Below are 15,232 nucleotides of genomic sequence, written 5' to 3' on the forward strand. Positions count from 1 at the left end.
GGGCCGACACCAGTGGGATCAGAGCCCGTGGGGGGCCGCGGCCATGCCGTGCATCCCCTGCTCGGCCCCAGGAGCCGTGCGGCCCGTCGGTGCTCTCGCCTCCGGCCCCGCACGAGGTGTAGCGCTCAGCACCCAGCTGTGTTTGCTCCAGTTGGGTACGAAAGCACGCCGTGTTTCCCCTGGCTGCCGGGGGGCTCTGCAGCCTGCGCGTCCCACAAGCAAACCACGTGCACGCCAAAATGAGTAAACGGCACACAGCCTTCCCCAAAACTCAGGAGGGGCGAGGCTGGGAGGAGGCTGTCATTACTCCTCAGGAATTAATGAGGAAGAGCCAGAGGAGCGTATTTACTGGGAAATATTCCAGTCATTCCCTCCAGAGAATACATTATGCCACCTTCATCACACTGGGATATTTCGAGTTCCCCCTTCCATAAAGGAAACGCATCCGTCAGAAAGGAGCAGGCACCAAGCTGCTCAGGGGAAGAGCCCAAGTCCCAGCTCTCCGCTGCTGAGGTGCAAAGCAGCAAACCATGTCAGCAGCCCAGCACTCTTACGGGAGCGTCCTCCTCGGGACGGATGCTTACGGCCCATCCTAGCACTGTCCCTGGGCAGCACAGGCATCATCTACCATGCTGTCCCTTGGCTCCTGCTCTGCTAACACAGCTGGCGCCTCATACTTGGGGCTCTCGCCTCCTAAAGCAGAGATTAATTCTGGTGGTGCTGCAAAGCGTACAGTGGAAAAGAAACAGCGTCATAGCATAATTTTGTTTGAAACTAATCTGGACATCTTTACCCCAAGTTCCTGCTCAGAGAAGGACTAGCACCCAAGTCAGACCAGGTCGTGCAGGATCTCATTCAGTCAAGTGTTAAAAATCTCCAGGAATGGCGCTTCCCCAGCCCCTCTGGGCACCTGCCCCGTGCTTAAGCTGCCAAAAACAGATGCAGGGTACTGACCAGATTCCCATTCCTGTTTTAAAACAACAGAGCCTGCTAGCATGGACAAGCCCTTAGCCTCTTCTGCGCGACTTTCCATCTGAAAGGAGGGAGAGAAGTGTTCAGGACATTTTAGCTTACACACACCTTGGAAGCATCAGCAGATTCATGCAGAAAAGGTTTATTTACGAGCTTGACTGGAGTTGTCCCAAACCCAGGCTCCCTGCAGCCTGGCATTTATCAGTGCTACAAGGATAAATGCAGCACACAAGGATGCCATGATAAATGCAAGCAGTTTTCTACTGAGTCATCACGTCCTGCTACAGCTGGTGAACATAAAAGGTGTGAACAAAAATTGTAGTGAGGGCTGCAAGAGAGTTAAGAAAATCTCCAGCTCCGTCTGGACTCTGAACAGTGATGGAGATGATTGTTAATTAATCATGGTCTTTGGGGAGAAAGAACCAGTGTAAGGACTAATTAAAAGAATATACAGTGGAGGGAAAAAGATTATTTATTGTACCAAGTAACAGCCCTGCTACTTTTTCTCCCTTCCACAGGCCCAATGGGAAGGATTAACGGGACGAATTGTCTTTAATAAAACTAGCGGTTTACGGACCGATTTTGATTTGGATATCATCAGCCTCAAAGAAGATGGTCTCGAAAAGGTAGGCAGGGTTTGTCTTACCTACATATGGCTTAGTCTAATACTCAGGCAACAGAGAAAATGGTTAGTGGTTTTATGTTTCCATGTTTTCTGTTTTTGACATAAAAGGATATTTACTTTGTGGGATTTCTCAGATCCTTTTCCATGCCTCAGCCGTGACTCACTAGCGCCGAAGCAACATACCTGGGATTACAGTTAGTAGCTGCAGAAGTGCTTGTGGCACTTTCCTGGGGTAGCGGAAGCAGAAGAAACTTTCTGAGCAGCCATTAACCTCTGCTCGCCCAGGCCAAAGGTGGAGGGAATAAAGCCTGTCCCACCCCCATCCTGCTGGGCTTGCTTACAAAATGTTGATTTTCCCTTGAGGAGGCAATGGCTCTTAAAAGCATCATCTCGGTGTGATTTCCCACAATGAAAATTGCCTGAAGCGTGGAAATGGCACCAGCTTATTGCAGCCTGGATTTTGCAGGAGGATGCAGTGTGTATTTTTGTTTATTTCTTCTCTGTGTTATTTAAAGGACAATAAGAAATAAAGCAAAGTGCGCTTTTGCCTGGCTGGCTGGCGGGGTCTCGCTGGGTGGCTGTTTGCCCGGCCACCCAGAGGCGACAGGGCACAAAGGCTGCAGCCTCAGGTCCTCCTAACTAGTGCAAATCTCCTCTGGGCACAGAAATACGGTGCTGATGTGCAAATCTGATTCTCAGGTGTTCATGGGGATTTAATTTCCTGTTCCTTCAATTACTTAAAAAAAAGGCAATATGCAAAGCACTAGAGCTCCTAGAACACGGGTCTCAAGGTGAGATCAATTGTTTAAGAGAAAAGGGAGCAGCGCGTGGCCTGAAGTGAAGACAGCACTGCACCGCGGACAGCTGATCCCAGCAGCGAGCGGCGCCCGGGGGCCGTGCTCTGACCGGGCTCCAAATAACCAAACACCGGCACGCGGGGTCGGCGAGGGCTCCCGCAGCCTGACCCCTTTCTGCCTAATGCTGAGGCTCCGTTCTGCTAAAGGTGGCTTGCGGATTCACAGCAGAAAGCTGGCTACTGGGCAGCAGCTCCCTGTCAAGAGCGGAGTCTGCTTTTCGGCACGGCCCAGGCGCCTACGGGCAGCGAGGGAGGAGTGCCGGCGCCGTGACCGCTGGGCACGCAGACCCGTTATGCCGCGCGGGAAATGCCGGCCGGGCGCCAGAGAGGGAGTTCTCAATTAAGCATGCGGCAAGCGGCCCGACGCGCACCGATGACTTTGCCGGTTGAGGCCGGGAATTAAGCCCACGGTGCAGGTAGGCAGCCCCCGCCGGCGGGGGCAGCGGCTGGATCAACCCCCTGTTTGGAGGGGACGTATCCTGTGCAGCGAGGCTCCCTGGGACCAACGGCTTGACTTTCCTATCCCCCCTTTTTACAGTTTGTTTTTCCTTCGCTTTGAAATAAATTGTTGCCATGCTTTCACACTACAGCAGTGGTTCTTTGCTTCGTATAAAAAATCTCAAGGTCACCACAGCGCTCTCCCAGTGGGTGTTTTTTGGTGTCAAATACAGAATAAAGAAAACGTTTCAAATAAACCCAATGACCTTCGGTCTCAGCTGCCATCAGTCTCACTGCCAAGCCTGTGCAGGAAGGAGGCAGGAGAGGAGCAGGGGAAGATGCCACCTTCTCACAAGAACTGAGCAGGAGATGATCTTTGTAGCTTGACTTCTTCTTTTACAAAATATTTTGTTTATAAAAAAACAACATATCTTTTTGGAGTACAGTGACACCAACCGTACCAACGGACTGCGGGAGAGCTCTGTTGGCAGAATAATCGAAAAATGTGCGAGTATTAGGATACCGTGTGAATCTAAACGTTTAAGTACAACCGCAGCATCTATCTGTCAAACTAATACTCCTCAGGTGTACTGGAGAAGAGCTGGCACCAGCTGTATTTATTGCTATTGTATGTCACATAAAACCTACAGGAAGCCGCCAAACCTTGATGCGTGCTCTGTGCAGCCGTTCAGATTTTGTCTCCAACCGTTCAGAGATCTCGCAGTTCTCACTATTATTTTTTTGAAAGCTTCTTGTCAGCTCTAGAGCGGTTTTAAAGCATTGATGACAAATCTCTGTTGAAGCTAGGTTTCTGTCAATAGTTAATCTGAAATAACAAAATGCCAAACTACGAACAAATCCCATACAGACTGTGCATTATGTATAATAGCTTATGTTTGTTGAGCTTTAGGATTGAACTCCTGATCCTTATACCTCCTGGATGTTTCAGGGATTACAGGAGTATTAACTAAACCTAATTACATGTAGTTTGACTATCTGACTTGCACAGTTCTCTTAATGCACTTTTTTATTTTTCTTTCCTTTTTTAATATGTTAAACAGATTAATTCATTCTTGAGTGCCATGTATTTAATTTTCTTAAAGAAAATTTAGCAAGGCATAGTAAACTGAGTCTGCAGTGCTGCTAGCAGGGGCCTCTTAGACTTGCTTCTCTTTTCCCATGCACAGTAATAGCCTTTTGACACTGCAGCTGCTGTGTGATCGAAGGGATGGATTGCTTAGGTTTTACCTGAAATATTTAGAGCCTTCACAAAGTTCATGGGAACTCTTCTAGAATGTATGACATCTTTTTTTTGCCAGGCAGCATTGCTCATTACAAATATCTTTTGGGGGATGCAGTAAAGCCAAGTTCTCTCCTTGGACTGCTGAAGAGGTTGAAGAATCTTAGAAATAGCAATAAATAGAATACCGGAAGTTCCTGGCTCCCCTGTGGGTTTGAGCTGACTGCCTTCGGTTTCTCTCTGAGCCCCACCTCACAGTTTGACCCCACAGAGGGATCGCTCTGTTCCCACTTCCAGTGCGGGGTTGTGTTGTTTTCCCACTGTCAGGCTGGGTATATGGCCACCCTGCTCCATCCATTGGCAGCAAACCCATGTTCCTCCAGCTTTCCTGACATTTTATCTCACTGTCACAGTCCTTTAGCCAGTCCTGCCTTCAAAGTTTGTTCTAAAGCCTCCCCTGCACCACGGAGGTCAGGTTAATAGGCTTAGAGTTGCCCAGATGACTTTTCTTAAATAGAGACACGTTTTGCTATTTCTGAGTCAATAGACTTCTTCAAAGTCTAATAATTTATTAAAATCGACAGCTTGAGAAAAACAGAGCACCTCAAATTGACACAGACCGTAGCTGCGTGTGCCTGTGCCCATGCCTGAGCAAGTCTGCTGCCGCTGCCTCCTCCAAGTTTGCTACCAAGACCTTCCATTGTGGCAGACTTCCGCGAAGGGGTGACCAGGACCCTTCCAAGGGGACCTGTTAGAAACCTCCGTCTAGCTTGCCACAGCGCAGAGGACAGGAATCATCCCTACCAGAGGTTTGCAGAGCTGGTCAAGTCATTTTTAATTCTCCCCACCAAAGCAAATTGGTGGGGAAATAAAAAAGAAAGAAAATGGCCTCATATTTGTGTTTGTTTTCTTTTGTTCTGCTTCATCCTTGCCCAGCACAGTTTGATTGTTTGCTCTAAACAATCCCTAAATTCCTGGCCCCCTAAATTCCAGTCATCGTGGTCTTCTTTCACGCACCTGCATCAGAAGGCAGCGTAAGGGTTGCTTATTACAAATGTGCAGTTGGAGTGACCTGCAACTGAAGGGTTAATAATTTCAGCTTTTCTTCTGTTTACTGTAGGGTGCTGAGAGCAAGTAAGGAATGTAAGCCGGGCGTTCATGCATTCGTTTGCTTGCTCCATTTCAGGTTGGAGCGTGGAGCCCTTCTGACGGTTTGAACATCACGGAAATTTCCAAAGGACGAGGGCCTAATGTCACCGACTCGCTGAGCAACAGATCCCTAATTGTCACCACGGTCCTGGTAGGAGATTGCAAGCCTGTCTTTGTCCTCCACCCACAACCTCGGGGATATCTGGTATCTCTGAAAAGTCACTGCATCCCAGTACAGATCTGCAAGTCCCCCCTGAAAGCCGAGCAAGGGCACGGAGAGCCCCCGCATGCGGGCTGGGCTCAGCAGGCCACCATGACGCCCACGTGCCTGCACCGAGGTGACCTGCGGCATCCTCCGATGCCTCCGCTCCCGAGCAGGCGGACGGGGAGGCTGGCATGGGCTGGCTGGAACCATGTGTGGTCCCGGTGCCAAGGAGGCTGCTGCTCGTCCTGGCTGAGCTCCTCCGCTTCAGCCGCCCGGCCAGGTCCCCTGTCCCCCCTTGCTCTCGTGCATGCTGGAGGCATGGGAGGTTTGCGTGTGCTGAGCTCCAGAAAACCTCTGAGTCGCCCATTTACCGCCAGCGGCTGCGCAGGCAGCAGCGCCGGGGCCGGCACCGCCCTCAGATAGGAGCGTCTTCTTACAGAAGAAAATACTGAGAACAACCAGAGACCCTGGCTTAGCTGTGACAATCGTGTTTCTTTCCCCCTCTTAAGTAGATATTTGATAATCTAGCTAAGAGTAATGCCGTTACCCAGCAAACCACGGTTGCTTAACAGAGCTGCTCCGCTTCCACCTGTCACGCTGCATTTCGTTCTCACATTCACTATTGGATTTGACGGCACGCATCAGATCAGAATGAATTTTTATTTACTAGCTAATGAATTATGACTAGTGGCATTGGTTGCTATATGGCTGTATTACACAGCGCAGGCTCATGGCATGTCACCAGGAAGCAACAAAAAATACCAGCCCTTGGACAGCCTACCCACCGCCGGGCCTGCATTACGGTTTCGCCTATGGAAATTTTCTGGCCCTTTTGTGCTCTGTATTTCCTGGGAGCATTAAGGTACAGAGGGTAAAGAGCTGCCAGCTGAGGGATGTGTTCCCCAGCCTGGAGCTGTGTCATCCCTCGTGATGACCTTGCCTTCCCAAAAAGATATGACCTGATAGAGTGGGGGTTTGTATTGGAAGGAATGAGACCAAGAAAATACCCAGAGGAGAACAGAGAAAGGAAACACTTGGTCCAGGGCAGAAGAAGGGCTGGAACTAAAGGTCTTGCATTGCTCAGCAAGAGGCTAGCCAAATGGAAGCAGGCAGAATGTGAACCAGATACAGACGCTGCTGCAGCTTTCCTTGCAAATTAGCCACCCCTTCTAATGAACTTCCCATTCAACACATACTGGTTCCAACGAAACATTTTCATCAAAGTCCCTCTCTCCAAGAGTCAGGTACAGGCTCAGCCCATTGCCTATGCTCAGTAACACACCTCTCTCATGTCTCAACATGCTGGGGTGACTGGAAAAGTTCCTTCCCTTCCCAATCCAGAAGTTCTTCTACCGTGCCAGCCCTGTGAGACCGTGATGGGTCACGCGTACGGGGGAGTCTGCGCGGGGCAGTGTTCCCGTGCCACCCGCATTAGCAGAATCGGCGGCAGCCACGGTTCCCCAGTGGCTACAGTCATTGAAATGAATCATCACATCAGGAGTTACTGCAGGAGTAGAGAAATGACAGAGCAAAAGGCACTTTAACAATTCAACATGCATCAGATTGTAAGACTGTTTCTGTTGAGACCCTTGCAGCAGCGTGCGTGCACTCAGGCACGACAGACACAGTTTGCCCTTTTTTTTTTTCCTTTTGCGTTTAAGCATTCTTGGTGTGTTCAGAAAGCAGGAATTTAGGTAGTGTTTTTCTAACAGGCTGAACGGAGAGACCTGGCATGCCGTCTTTAGTTCCTTTTAGCACGGTAACCTAAAGTGCTGCCAGCGCCTGTACACGGGAGATGCAAATTCTTAGGGCAACATGAAGAACACATCACATCAAGTCACTCCCAGGAGGAGGCTCAGGCTCAGCTCTAAGGGAATTGTTCAACCCGTACCATGGCTGGATAAAACTCACCAGAAGTTATATAATGTCTCCTCTTCCCCCCCACTCTCTTTAATTAGAACTGTGCGCAGCACATCGGGGAAGATTCCTGGGGTGGGACGGCTGGTAGCACTGGGGAGAAGGCTCGAGGACGGCAGCAGAGCTGCCTGCACCGAGAGCTGGAGGAGCACCCGGCCGCGGGTGAGGCCGAGGGACAGCAGATACGTTCAGGACTGGAATATCGGTGAGAGCTGTATGGACAGGACTGGGGGAAACGGGAAAAGATGATCCTTGTCAGGGTAAGATGTGTGGCCAGAGTTGTGGAAATGTCTGGGCCTAGGGTGCGATAATCACTGCACCTCAAAGGCCACGGCATAATGCAAAATGATGGAGCCAGGAGGAGATCTGTCAGCCATCTGCCTTTGACGTGCTTTTTTCAGGCAGCATTTTCATCTCATAGTCCGCAAGCACGTACAAATTACATAATGTACAAGGGTGATATCAGTTCCTATTAATTGTGCCTTTCCTTGGGCCTGTACACGTGCCACGGGGTATCCTCCCGAAACCACAGCTGTCCTGCAATTCCCTTGCCTGCAGGAAGAGGAAATGTGCTTAGACCCGAGTCCTGCAATAATTTCATTTTCATATACTGGATTCTGAAAAAGAAAATACTACCCTAAATTGTATTTGCATTTGCAACACCCCTTTGTACTTCTGCACTGGTGTAAACGATTGTAGAAAAGTCATAGGAGGAACCTTTAAAAGGAAAAGCATGAAAGGTTATTTTTTCCCCTTTTGCTCATATTGCAGTGACTTGTTGGAAGAGAAATATTACCCCAGCAGCCAGCGCCACTCTCCCCAAGCAATACGGGAACTGTGAAGTTATGAAATTGAGGGCACCTTCACTGAGAAATCGATTAGCAAACCGAGAGAGCTTGTGAATTGGATGTCTGGCCATTTTCAGTAATAAATTGTGAAATAGTCCGTGAATAAGTGGTTCACAGAGTTCAGAATTACCCCCTAGGAAATGTTTGAGACCTGGAGATACATTACTGAAGCGAGTGGCGTCCTAATGTTCAGTGCTTCGGCTGTTAAATATGTATGTAATCCCTACAGCGCTTCCCAAAATTAATAGTGCTTTATGGCTGCTCTGGAGCTGGTGTATTTATACCAAGATCCATAGATTCAGCTGATTCACAAACAAAGCACTAATTCCAGAGAAGAAAGCTGAGGAGGCGGCCAGGGAGAGCAGGATTTAACTGAGCTGCGCGTGCCAAACTAAACTCTATAGGCGTGATGTTATCAGGTTTGCTTTGTAACTCTGCAAATCGAGCTTCATGTGCTCTCGTCCCCTCCCTACCCCACCGTCAGGCCGAGCAGGCACCTCCTGCTGCGCCAGCCCGGGGGTGGCAGAGGTGTCCCACCGCACAGGCAGGGCTGGCAGGACGTGCGGGGAGACAAGAGCTGCCACCCTCCAGGCTGGCACAGCCCAGCTCTGGGCCCCGAGCCCTGCCAGCGCACTGGGCATCTCGGCACCCTCCAACCGCGGCTCCAGGCCTTCCCTCCCGCGACGTCAAGCCCTGCTTGTCCCCGTGCAACATGGCTCGCTCGCCAGAGCAAAAGCTGAGCCCTCCCCTCCCCGGCCACCCCACAGGCAAGGACGGTAGCCTTGCACATACCTTCAGCTCAAGCCGCGTAGTAGCTGGTATCTCATCCTCCCCTTGCCTTCTAGCTTTTGCCTGCTGCCTACCATCTTTTGCCGTTTCCATCTGCCCTCTACACATTTTCTCCCGTGGGCTCCCCAGTGTCCCTCGCCCTCGGTGACTGCCCAAGCCTGGTATTCACCAAAGGGCTCTGCAGTTTGCTGCGTGTTTGCTAACTTCATCTGCCAGTCCCAGCTGAAGAGGCAGGGATCCATAGGGCAAAGCCTGCTGTAAAGCACTTTATTAGTGATTTTTCACTTGTGCTGGTGCTCGGCGCTGCTGTGATTAAAGATGCCCCACAACCTTCCCACGGCAGGTGTAACTGGAGCTGACAGCAGAAACTCTCTCTGGGCAGCAGTAGGGCCCCATATCCCATCAGCTAGTGCCAGCATAGAGAAAAACGAGCTGAACCTGGGACTGTTTTGGGCTGGCCATCAGCCGTGCACAGCTCCCTCGCCCTGTATTTAACACACCAGCCTCCTGCTCGCTGCAGTGAGTGACAGGTACTGTGGTGTGGGTTGGCTGTGCTTCTGCTGTGCAGAACTTGGGGTTGAATTTGTCTGTCCGCCTTTTATTGTTTCTCAACGCCCTTCATTTTCAGAGCATGAAATGGTTATTTTTCTCCCTGAAATACTACCAAATGGAAAACAGTTGGCTTCTCAGAAGAGACAAAATTAAATTTTGTGGGGTAAACAAGGTTGCTAATTAGCTGATGTGCTGTGCAAAGTTAATTTATTCCCAACATGTCACAGTGCCAACCCTGCCTGAAGAGCCTGTGCCTCGTGGCTCAGGTTGACCTGCAGGAGCAGCCCTGCCTGCAGTGGGAGCTGGGGCCGCAGCTGACCCTTAACGGGGACTTTTTGCCTTCCCATGTGCAGGAGGAGCCCTTTGTCATGTTCCGTAAGTCCGACACGGCCCTGTTCGGGAACGACCGCTTTGAGGGTTACTGCATCGACAACCCTGCCTGAAGAGCCTGTGCCTCGTGGCTCAGGTTGACCTGCAGGAGCAGCCCTGCCTGCAGTGGGAGCTGGGGCCGCAGCTGACCCTTAACGGGGACTTTTTGCCTTCCCATGTGCAGGAGGAGCCCTTTGTCATGTTCCGTAAGTCCGACACGGCCCTGTTCGGGAACGACCGCTTTGAGGGTTACTGCATCGACCTGCTGAAGGAGCTGGCCATCATCCTGGGCTTCACCTACGAGATCCGGCTGGTGGAGGACGGAAAATACGGGGCACAGGATGAGAAGGGGCAGTGGAACGGCATGATCAAGGAGCTCATTGACCACGTGAGTGAGGCGCATCTGCGGCGCGGGCAGCCAGCGGGCGGGCGCGCCCGGCGGCTGCGGCGGGGCGGCTGTGCCCAGCTTTCTGCCTGGGGTGGGACGGGTGCCTGCCGCTCGCTGGCTCGGGATACCCGCAGCGAGCTCCTAACCCCGCCTGGGCTCTGCCTGTGTTGCACAGTTTGGCAGAAGAGTACCTGTTTGTCTGACATTTCCAAATATTCCTTTGGATTTTCTGTAAATGGACATTTTCACAGTACAGAAAGGGGCTCCGTGGCTTCAGCCGCAGATCCTCCCCACCAGGCTGCTGTCCCGTGGAGGGGTGCCGGCTAGGCACGCAGAGGAGGGAAGAGGTTTCTGCGAGGCCTGGCCGCCCACTGGGTGTCCTGAGCGTGGCCGCCCGGGCGGCAGCGCTGCGTGCCTGCCCTCACCCCTGAGGATGCTGCCGCTCTGCCCCTGAAGAACATGGGCCAGGGCGCAACATCGAGGTGGCTCAGGGGCCCCAGACATGGCGCAGACACAGCTCAGCTGAATCCAGATGACGTATCCAGACTGCAGGAGCAGGTGTACAGGGGACAGTTTAATATACGTATTTTTTTATAAACACAGCTTATTTTCTAAAATCTCTTGGGACATGGAGCTCCCCCTGCAACAGAGCAGCTGTGCTTTTCCTTCCGCAGCCACTTCTAAAAGCCCATTAAACACTAGTGAAACTGTCGTGGCAGCTTTTACTCTCGCAGCCACCAAGAAGTCACCTAGTCTGAAACCTCGACTCGTGGCCAGAGGTTGCTCAGTTTCCTAATTAGATATTTTGCCTCCAGCACAAACTGTGATCCCAGAAGCCCAGTTAGGGAGGTGAGAAAAGCTGGTGTTTTTATGAATCTCTGATTCCCAGAAAAGGTCTCTGGAAGAACAGATCAGGACAAAGTTACTCTAGTCTCCGCAGCACAGGCAGCAGTATAAGCAGTCCTGGAGCTGTAACACAGCTCTCTCCTCCTGCTCAATATCCTGCTCAAGTGGTGCAGCCCTTTGACCGCCTCTGGTTCCTGGTTACATTCTGAAAATTGCCTAAGCAGAAAAGAGACAAAAATAATCCCACGTACGTAGCAGCTGTGATGCTCTTACAGTTCATGTGAGAAGAATGTATTTGCTGGGTGAGTCACTCAGTAAATGAGCTTCGCTGGGAACAGATAAGAGAGCATTGTCTGGCAGCGGGACTGTGGAGCTGGGGCTCGGGGATCTAGGTTGTGGTCTGGATTTGGCTCGTCTGCCCTAAACAACATTGGACAAGTTGCTTCTGTGCAATACTTCCTCCATCTGTAAAATGCAGATGATAATCATTATGTTCCTCGTAGGGACAAAGCGATGCTTAACCAGTTTGCGAAGAGCGCTGTAGTCCTTAGACGGCTCACCCCGGGGAAGCAGGAGGTGCGGCAAGGGCATGCAGGGACAGCCCTTGGGGGGGCAGGACGCTGTGTCTCACGGGGGAACGTGCCACAGGTTGTGCAAACCGGCCTTTGTATTTTTGCTTCCAGAAAACTCCATACAGCTCAAAATACAGATCTCATGGTCTCTTATGCAACAGCCTTGCTAAGTTAGACAAGGGACACTCAGCATCCCAGCAGCAGAGGCTGGTGCTTTGCCCCTGCGAGATGATACGAACAGAGGCAGAGCACAGGCTGCGATCCTCGGCAGCGTGCTCCACGACGCAGCCTCCTGCGGTCCCACACCCGCTGCTGGGAGCAGAGTCTGCGGCTCTCACCGCAGAACATCTGTAGTGCAGGGCTCTGAAGAAGTAAATCGCTCCAAAGCAGGAAATAAGGTATAGGGAACAGAAGCCAGACTGTCATTTAGCCCAAGCCATGTCACTTCCAATGTCCTGCAAGATGTTATAGGGCTCTTGGGAGGCTTTTCAGCCATTCCCAAAGCTGTGTGTGGTCAGCTAAAAGAGACAGACCAAGAAGAAGGTATGGGGAACAACGTCATTAAGTAACACAAAACTCATGGTCAACCAGCATTAAAGTATTTCTTGGCTAACTATTTAAAGAGCAACAGGAAAGGACCAAATCCCCTCTTCTTTCAAGTTTCACTGTAGCATCACGTTTGAACTCTGCTTTCTGACAGGTGTGGTTGGGCACACGCCTTGGAGTGACTTATAACTGTTGCCCAAACCCCATATGAGGCCATTATTTTCTTTATCTGCATGTCATTGCTTTTTATAGCAGTGTTTATGTAAAGCATTAAAAAGTGAAACTGCAACCAGATGGGGCCCTTCCTCGGCAGCAAAGCATTTTCAAATTGTGTGGGGAAAGGAACAACCGATTGGCACTTTGCAATAGGAAAGTTCAAACTTGTTTCACACCTAGTAGGAAAAGTGTTGGAGACAGCATTCAAACAAAGTTGTAGTGATGAAAACAGGGCTGCCCACACTGCGAGTTTGATATCTGGGCTGGCTTTCCTCCCTATTCAGTGTCTCCTTCTCATAAAAGAATCAGGATCATTCAGGTGGGAGCGTAAAGCAGGTAGGATTTTGTGAGGTTGGAACACCCTGTCCAGGACTGTGCATTGCTGAAGGCTCACTTAACTCATGTGCATCTGAGACTGAGCCCCCAGCCCTGCTGCGACACACCAGCTCCGTGGGGCTGAGCTGATGTGCAGGCTTGGTTGAACGCTTTGTGCACAGGAGAGTATGCTCCTGGGGAGAAGTAAGAGGCTAAAATAGTGATTGTTTGCACTTGGAAGGGCTGAGAGCCGTGGGAGCGGCAGGTGCTGTGGACCAGGAATAGCCTGATCTGAGGCTGAAATTCGGTGAAAAGGAGATGAGCAAAGCAAGGGGCAGCCCATCACTCAGGATGGCCTTCTGCTGGGCTGGGAAACACAGCCAGAGAGGAGCTGGGAGTAGGTGCCAGTCAGGTATGTAATATATAGGCGATGGTGCCTACCACACAAAGGTGTGAATCACAGCGCACGTGATGGAGGACTGTTTAGGCAGTGAGCTCTCACGGCTTGTTTTGGAGTCATGCATCATCCTCCTTCCCTGTCCCCTCTGATCCAGACATGCCTGGCCATAGGCAGTAGTGCCTCAGGCTGTGCTCCTTTGTGAAACTGCTTTGTTTCTGGTTTGGCCTTAAGCATAAACAGGAAAAGCAACAGCAGTCACAGCAGCTCCCAGCATGACCCTGTCTTCCAGGTTGCTACTAGCAGATCTGGAGAAGACAGCCTCGTGTGGTTTGATGCAAAAAGCCCTGCCCTGCTGCCTTTCATCTGCTGCTTATCCTTCACCACAAAAAAAAAAAAAAATCCTTGTTTTGGGGGAGCTCAGTCCATTCCCTGGAGAACTAGACTCTCTCCTCATCACAGGTTGTTGTTTATTGTCACTCCCTGGCCGCTCCCGCAGAGGAGCCTCCATCAGATGGGCCCTGAAAGCTGAACTCACCTACTACACTGGCATTTGGGGAGGTTTGGGGCACCCAGGTGACACAGAGATGATCCTGTGCCCTGCATCCATAATAAACAGGGAACCTGGCAACTGTCCAGTCTCCTCCTTCCATCAGCAGTGAACTGTTATTGATGTTTATTCATAGAAATTATTATTGATACCAGCAAAACTACACTATGCATTGCGGCTCATCCATTCTGATTTATAAATTCTAGTTGTCTGGCAAAATAATGCCTGCAAATCTTCCCTATTGTTTGTGGGCAGAATCGCATAAAACCAGCAGAATGAGTTGTTCTGGACATTTTGCACAAACTTGTTCACAAATAAAACTTGTCTTCTGCTGAGACAGTGCATGTCAAATTTCCATTCAATCTGAAACTTCATGTGGGAATAAAAAAGGTATGAAAAATAATAGAGTTTCTAATGGAAATCCCTGCCAATGGTAACTATAGAGAAGATGTAATATCTATCCCTAGGGACGATTTATGACAGTTGATTTAACACTTTCACAACAAATGGGCATTTATTGACAGTAAATTCTGGCAGAAATACATATTGCACCACATTGCCATTAATGTTCCTGCACTAGTGAATCTTTATTTCAAATGCCATGAGCTGGGGATTCATTTGGAAGCCACTGGGCCAGGAACAGGAAAAAAACAATTTCGTTGGATGAGGTGTCCTCCATCTCTGGTTTAGACACTGCAGAACTCAGTGTTAGGGAGGAGATGGAAGGAAGCTGGCTGCACTTTCTCCTTTTGTGCTCAGCATTGTTCATTGGGTGGATTCGTATTTATCATACTCGGCAATCCAGGTGACGGAAGGATACTGAAGTGTACGTTGGGAGCCCCGCGCTCTCTGCTTGCTTCTGCAGGTCTCTCTGGACCTGCCTTCCCTCCCCTGGCTTGCTCACCTGCCCATAATTCGTAGGGTAGGGCTCGTCTCTAAAAATACGGCCGTTCTCATTGGCATCCTACAGCCTTTGACACCCCTTAGGTACAATTAACGGTAGTTCCCTGGAGAATTACCAGAATTACTCCCATTAACGGAGCTTCCCTAAAGAAAAGATTACAAGAGGCCCAACAGGGCTTCACGGTCCTCATTCCTCCTCTTCAGCTTACAGCGAGGTTTTCCCTGCCGACATCTGTTCTCAATTCACCACTGATATTAAATAAATTCATTGACAAAAATTACACCTAAATTGTGACCAAAATTGTAAGAGCAGCCATTAAAAGCTGGAGTCAGACAATTAATACTGACCCCCTGCGCACGGTGCATGCAGTGGCAGGCTGGGGCGCGTCTGGGATGCTGCCGGGCACGACCTCGCTCTCCTCGAGCACCACTTCTCACGCTGAGCGTTTTCCATCCCCGGTCAGCGAAGAGGGCTGGGCTGCGGGCTCTCAGCAGGGCGCTTGGCCGCCTGCTAAAGCAATAGCTCCTCTGCCTCCAAG

General features: G+C 50.5%; 1 protein-coding gene across 1 annotated transcript in view; it reads left to right on the top strand.

Moving 5' to 3' along the window:
- LOC104628729 (glutamate receptor ionotropic, kainate 3) overlaps positions 1–15,232 on the top strand; it is a gene marked incomplete at both ends in the record, with an annotated part of 43,858 nt that overhangs the window by 15,896 nt on the left and 12,730 nt on the right. Inside the window, 3 exons of the mRNA XM_010297399.1 lie at positions 1,491–1,598; positions 5,318–5,431; positions 10,145–10,348. Coding sequence (XP_010295701.1) covers positions 1,491–1,598; positions 5,318–5,431; positions 10,145–10,348 — 426 coding nt within the window. The remainder of the gene's footprint in view (positions 1–1,490; positions 1,599–5,317; positions 5,432–10,144; positions 10,349–15,232) is intronic.

This window comes from Phaethon lepturus, unplaced genomic scaffold (genome assembly GCF_000687285.1).
Source record: "Phaethon lepturus isolate BGI_N335 unplaced genomic scaffold, ASM68728v1 scaffold29341, whole genome shotgun sequence".
NCBI lineage: Eukaryota > Metazoa > Chordata > Aves > Phaethontiformes > Phaethontidae > Phaethon > Phaethon lepturus.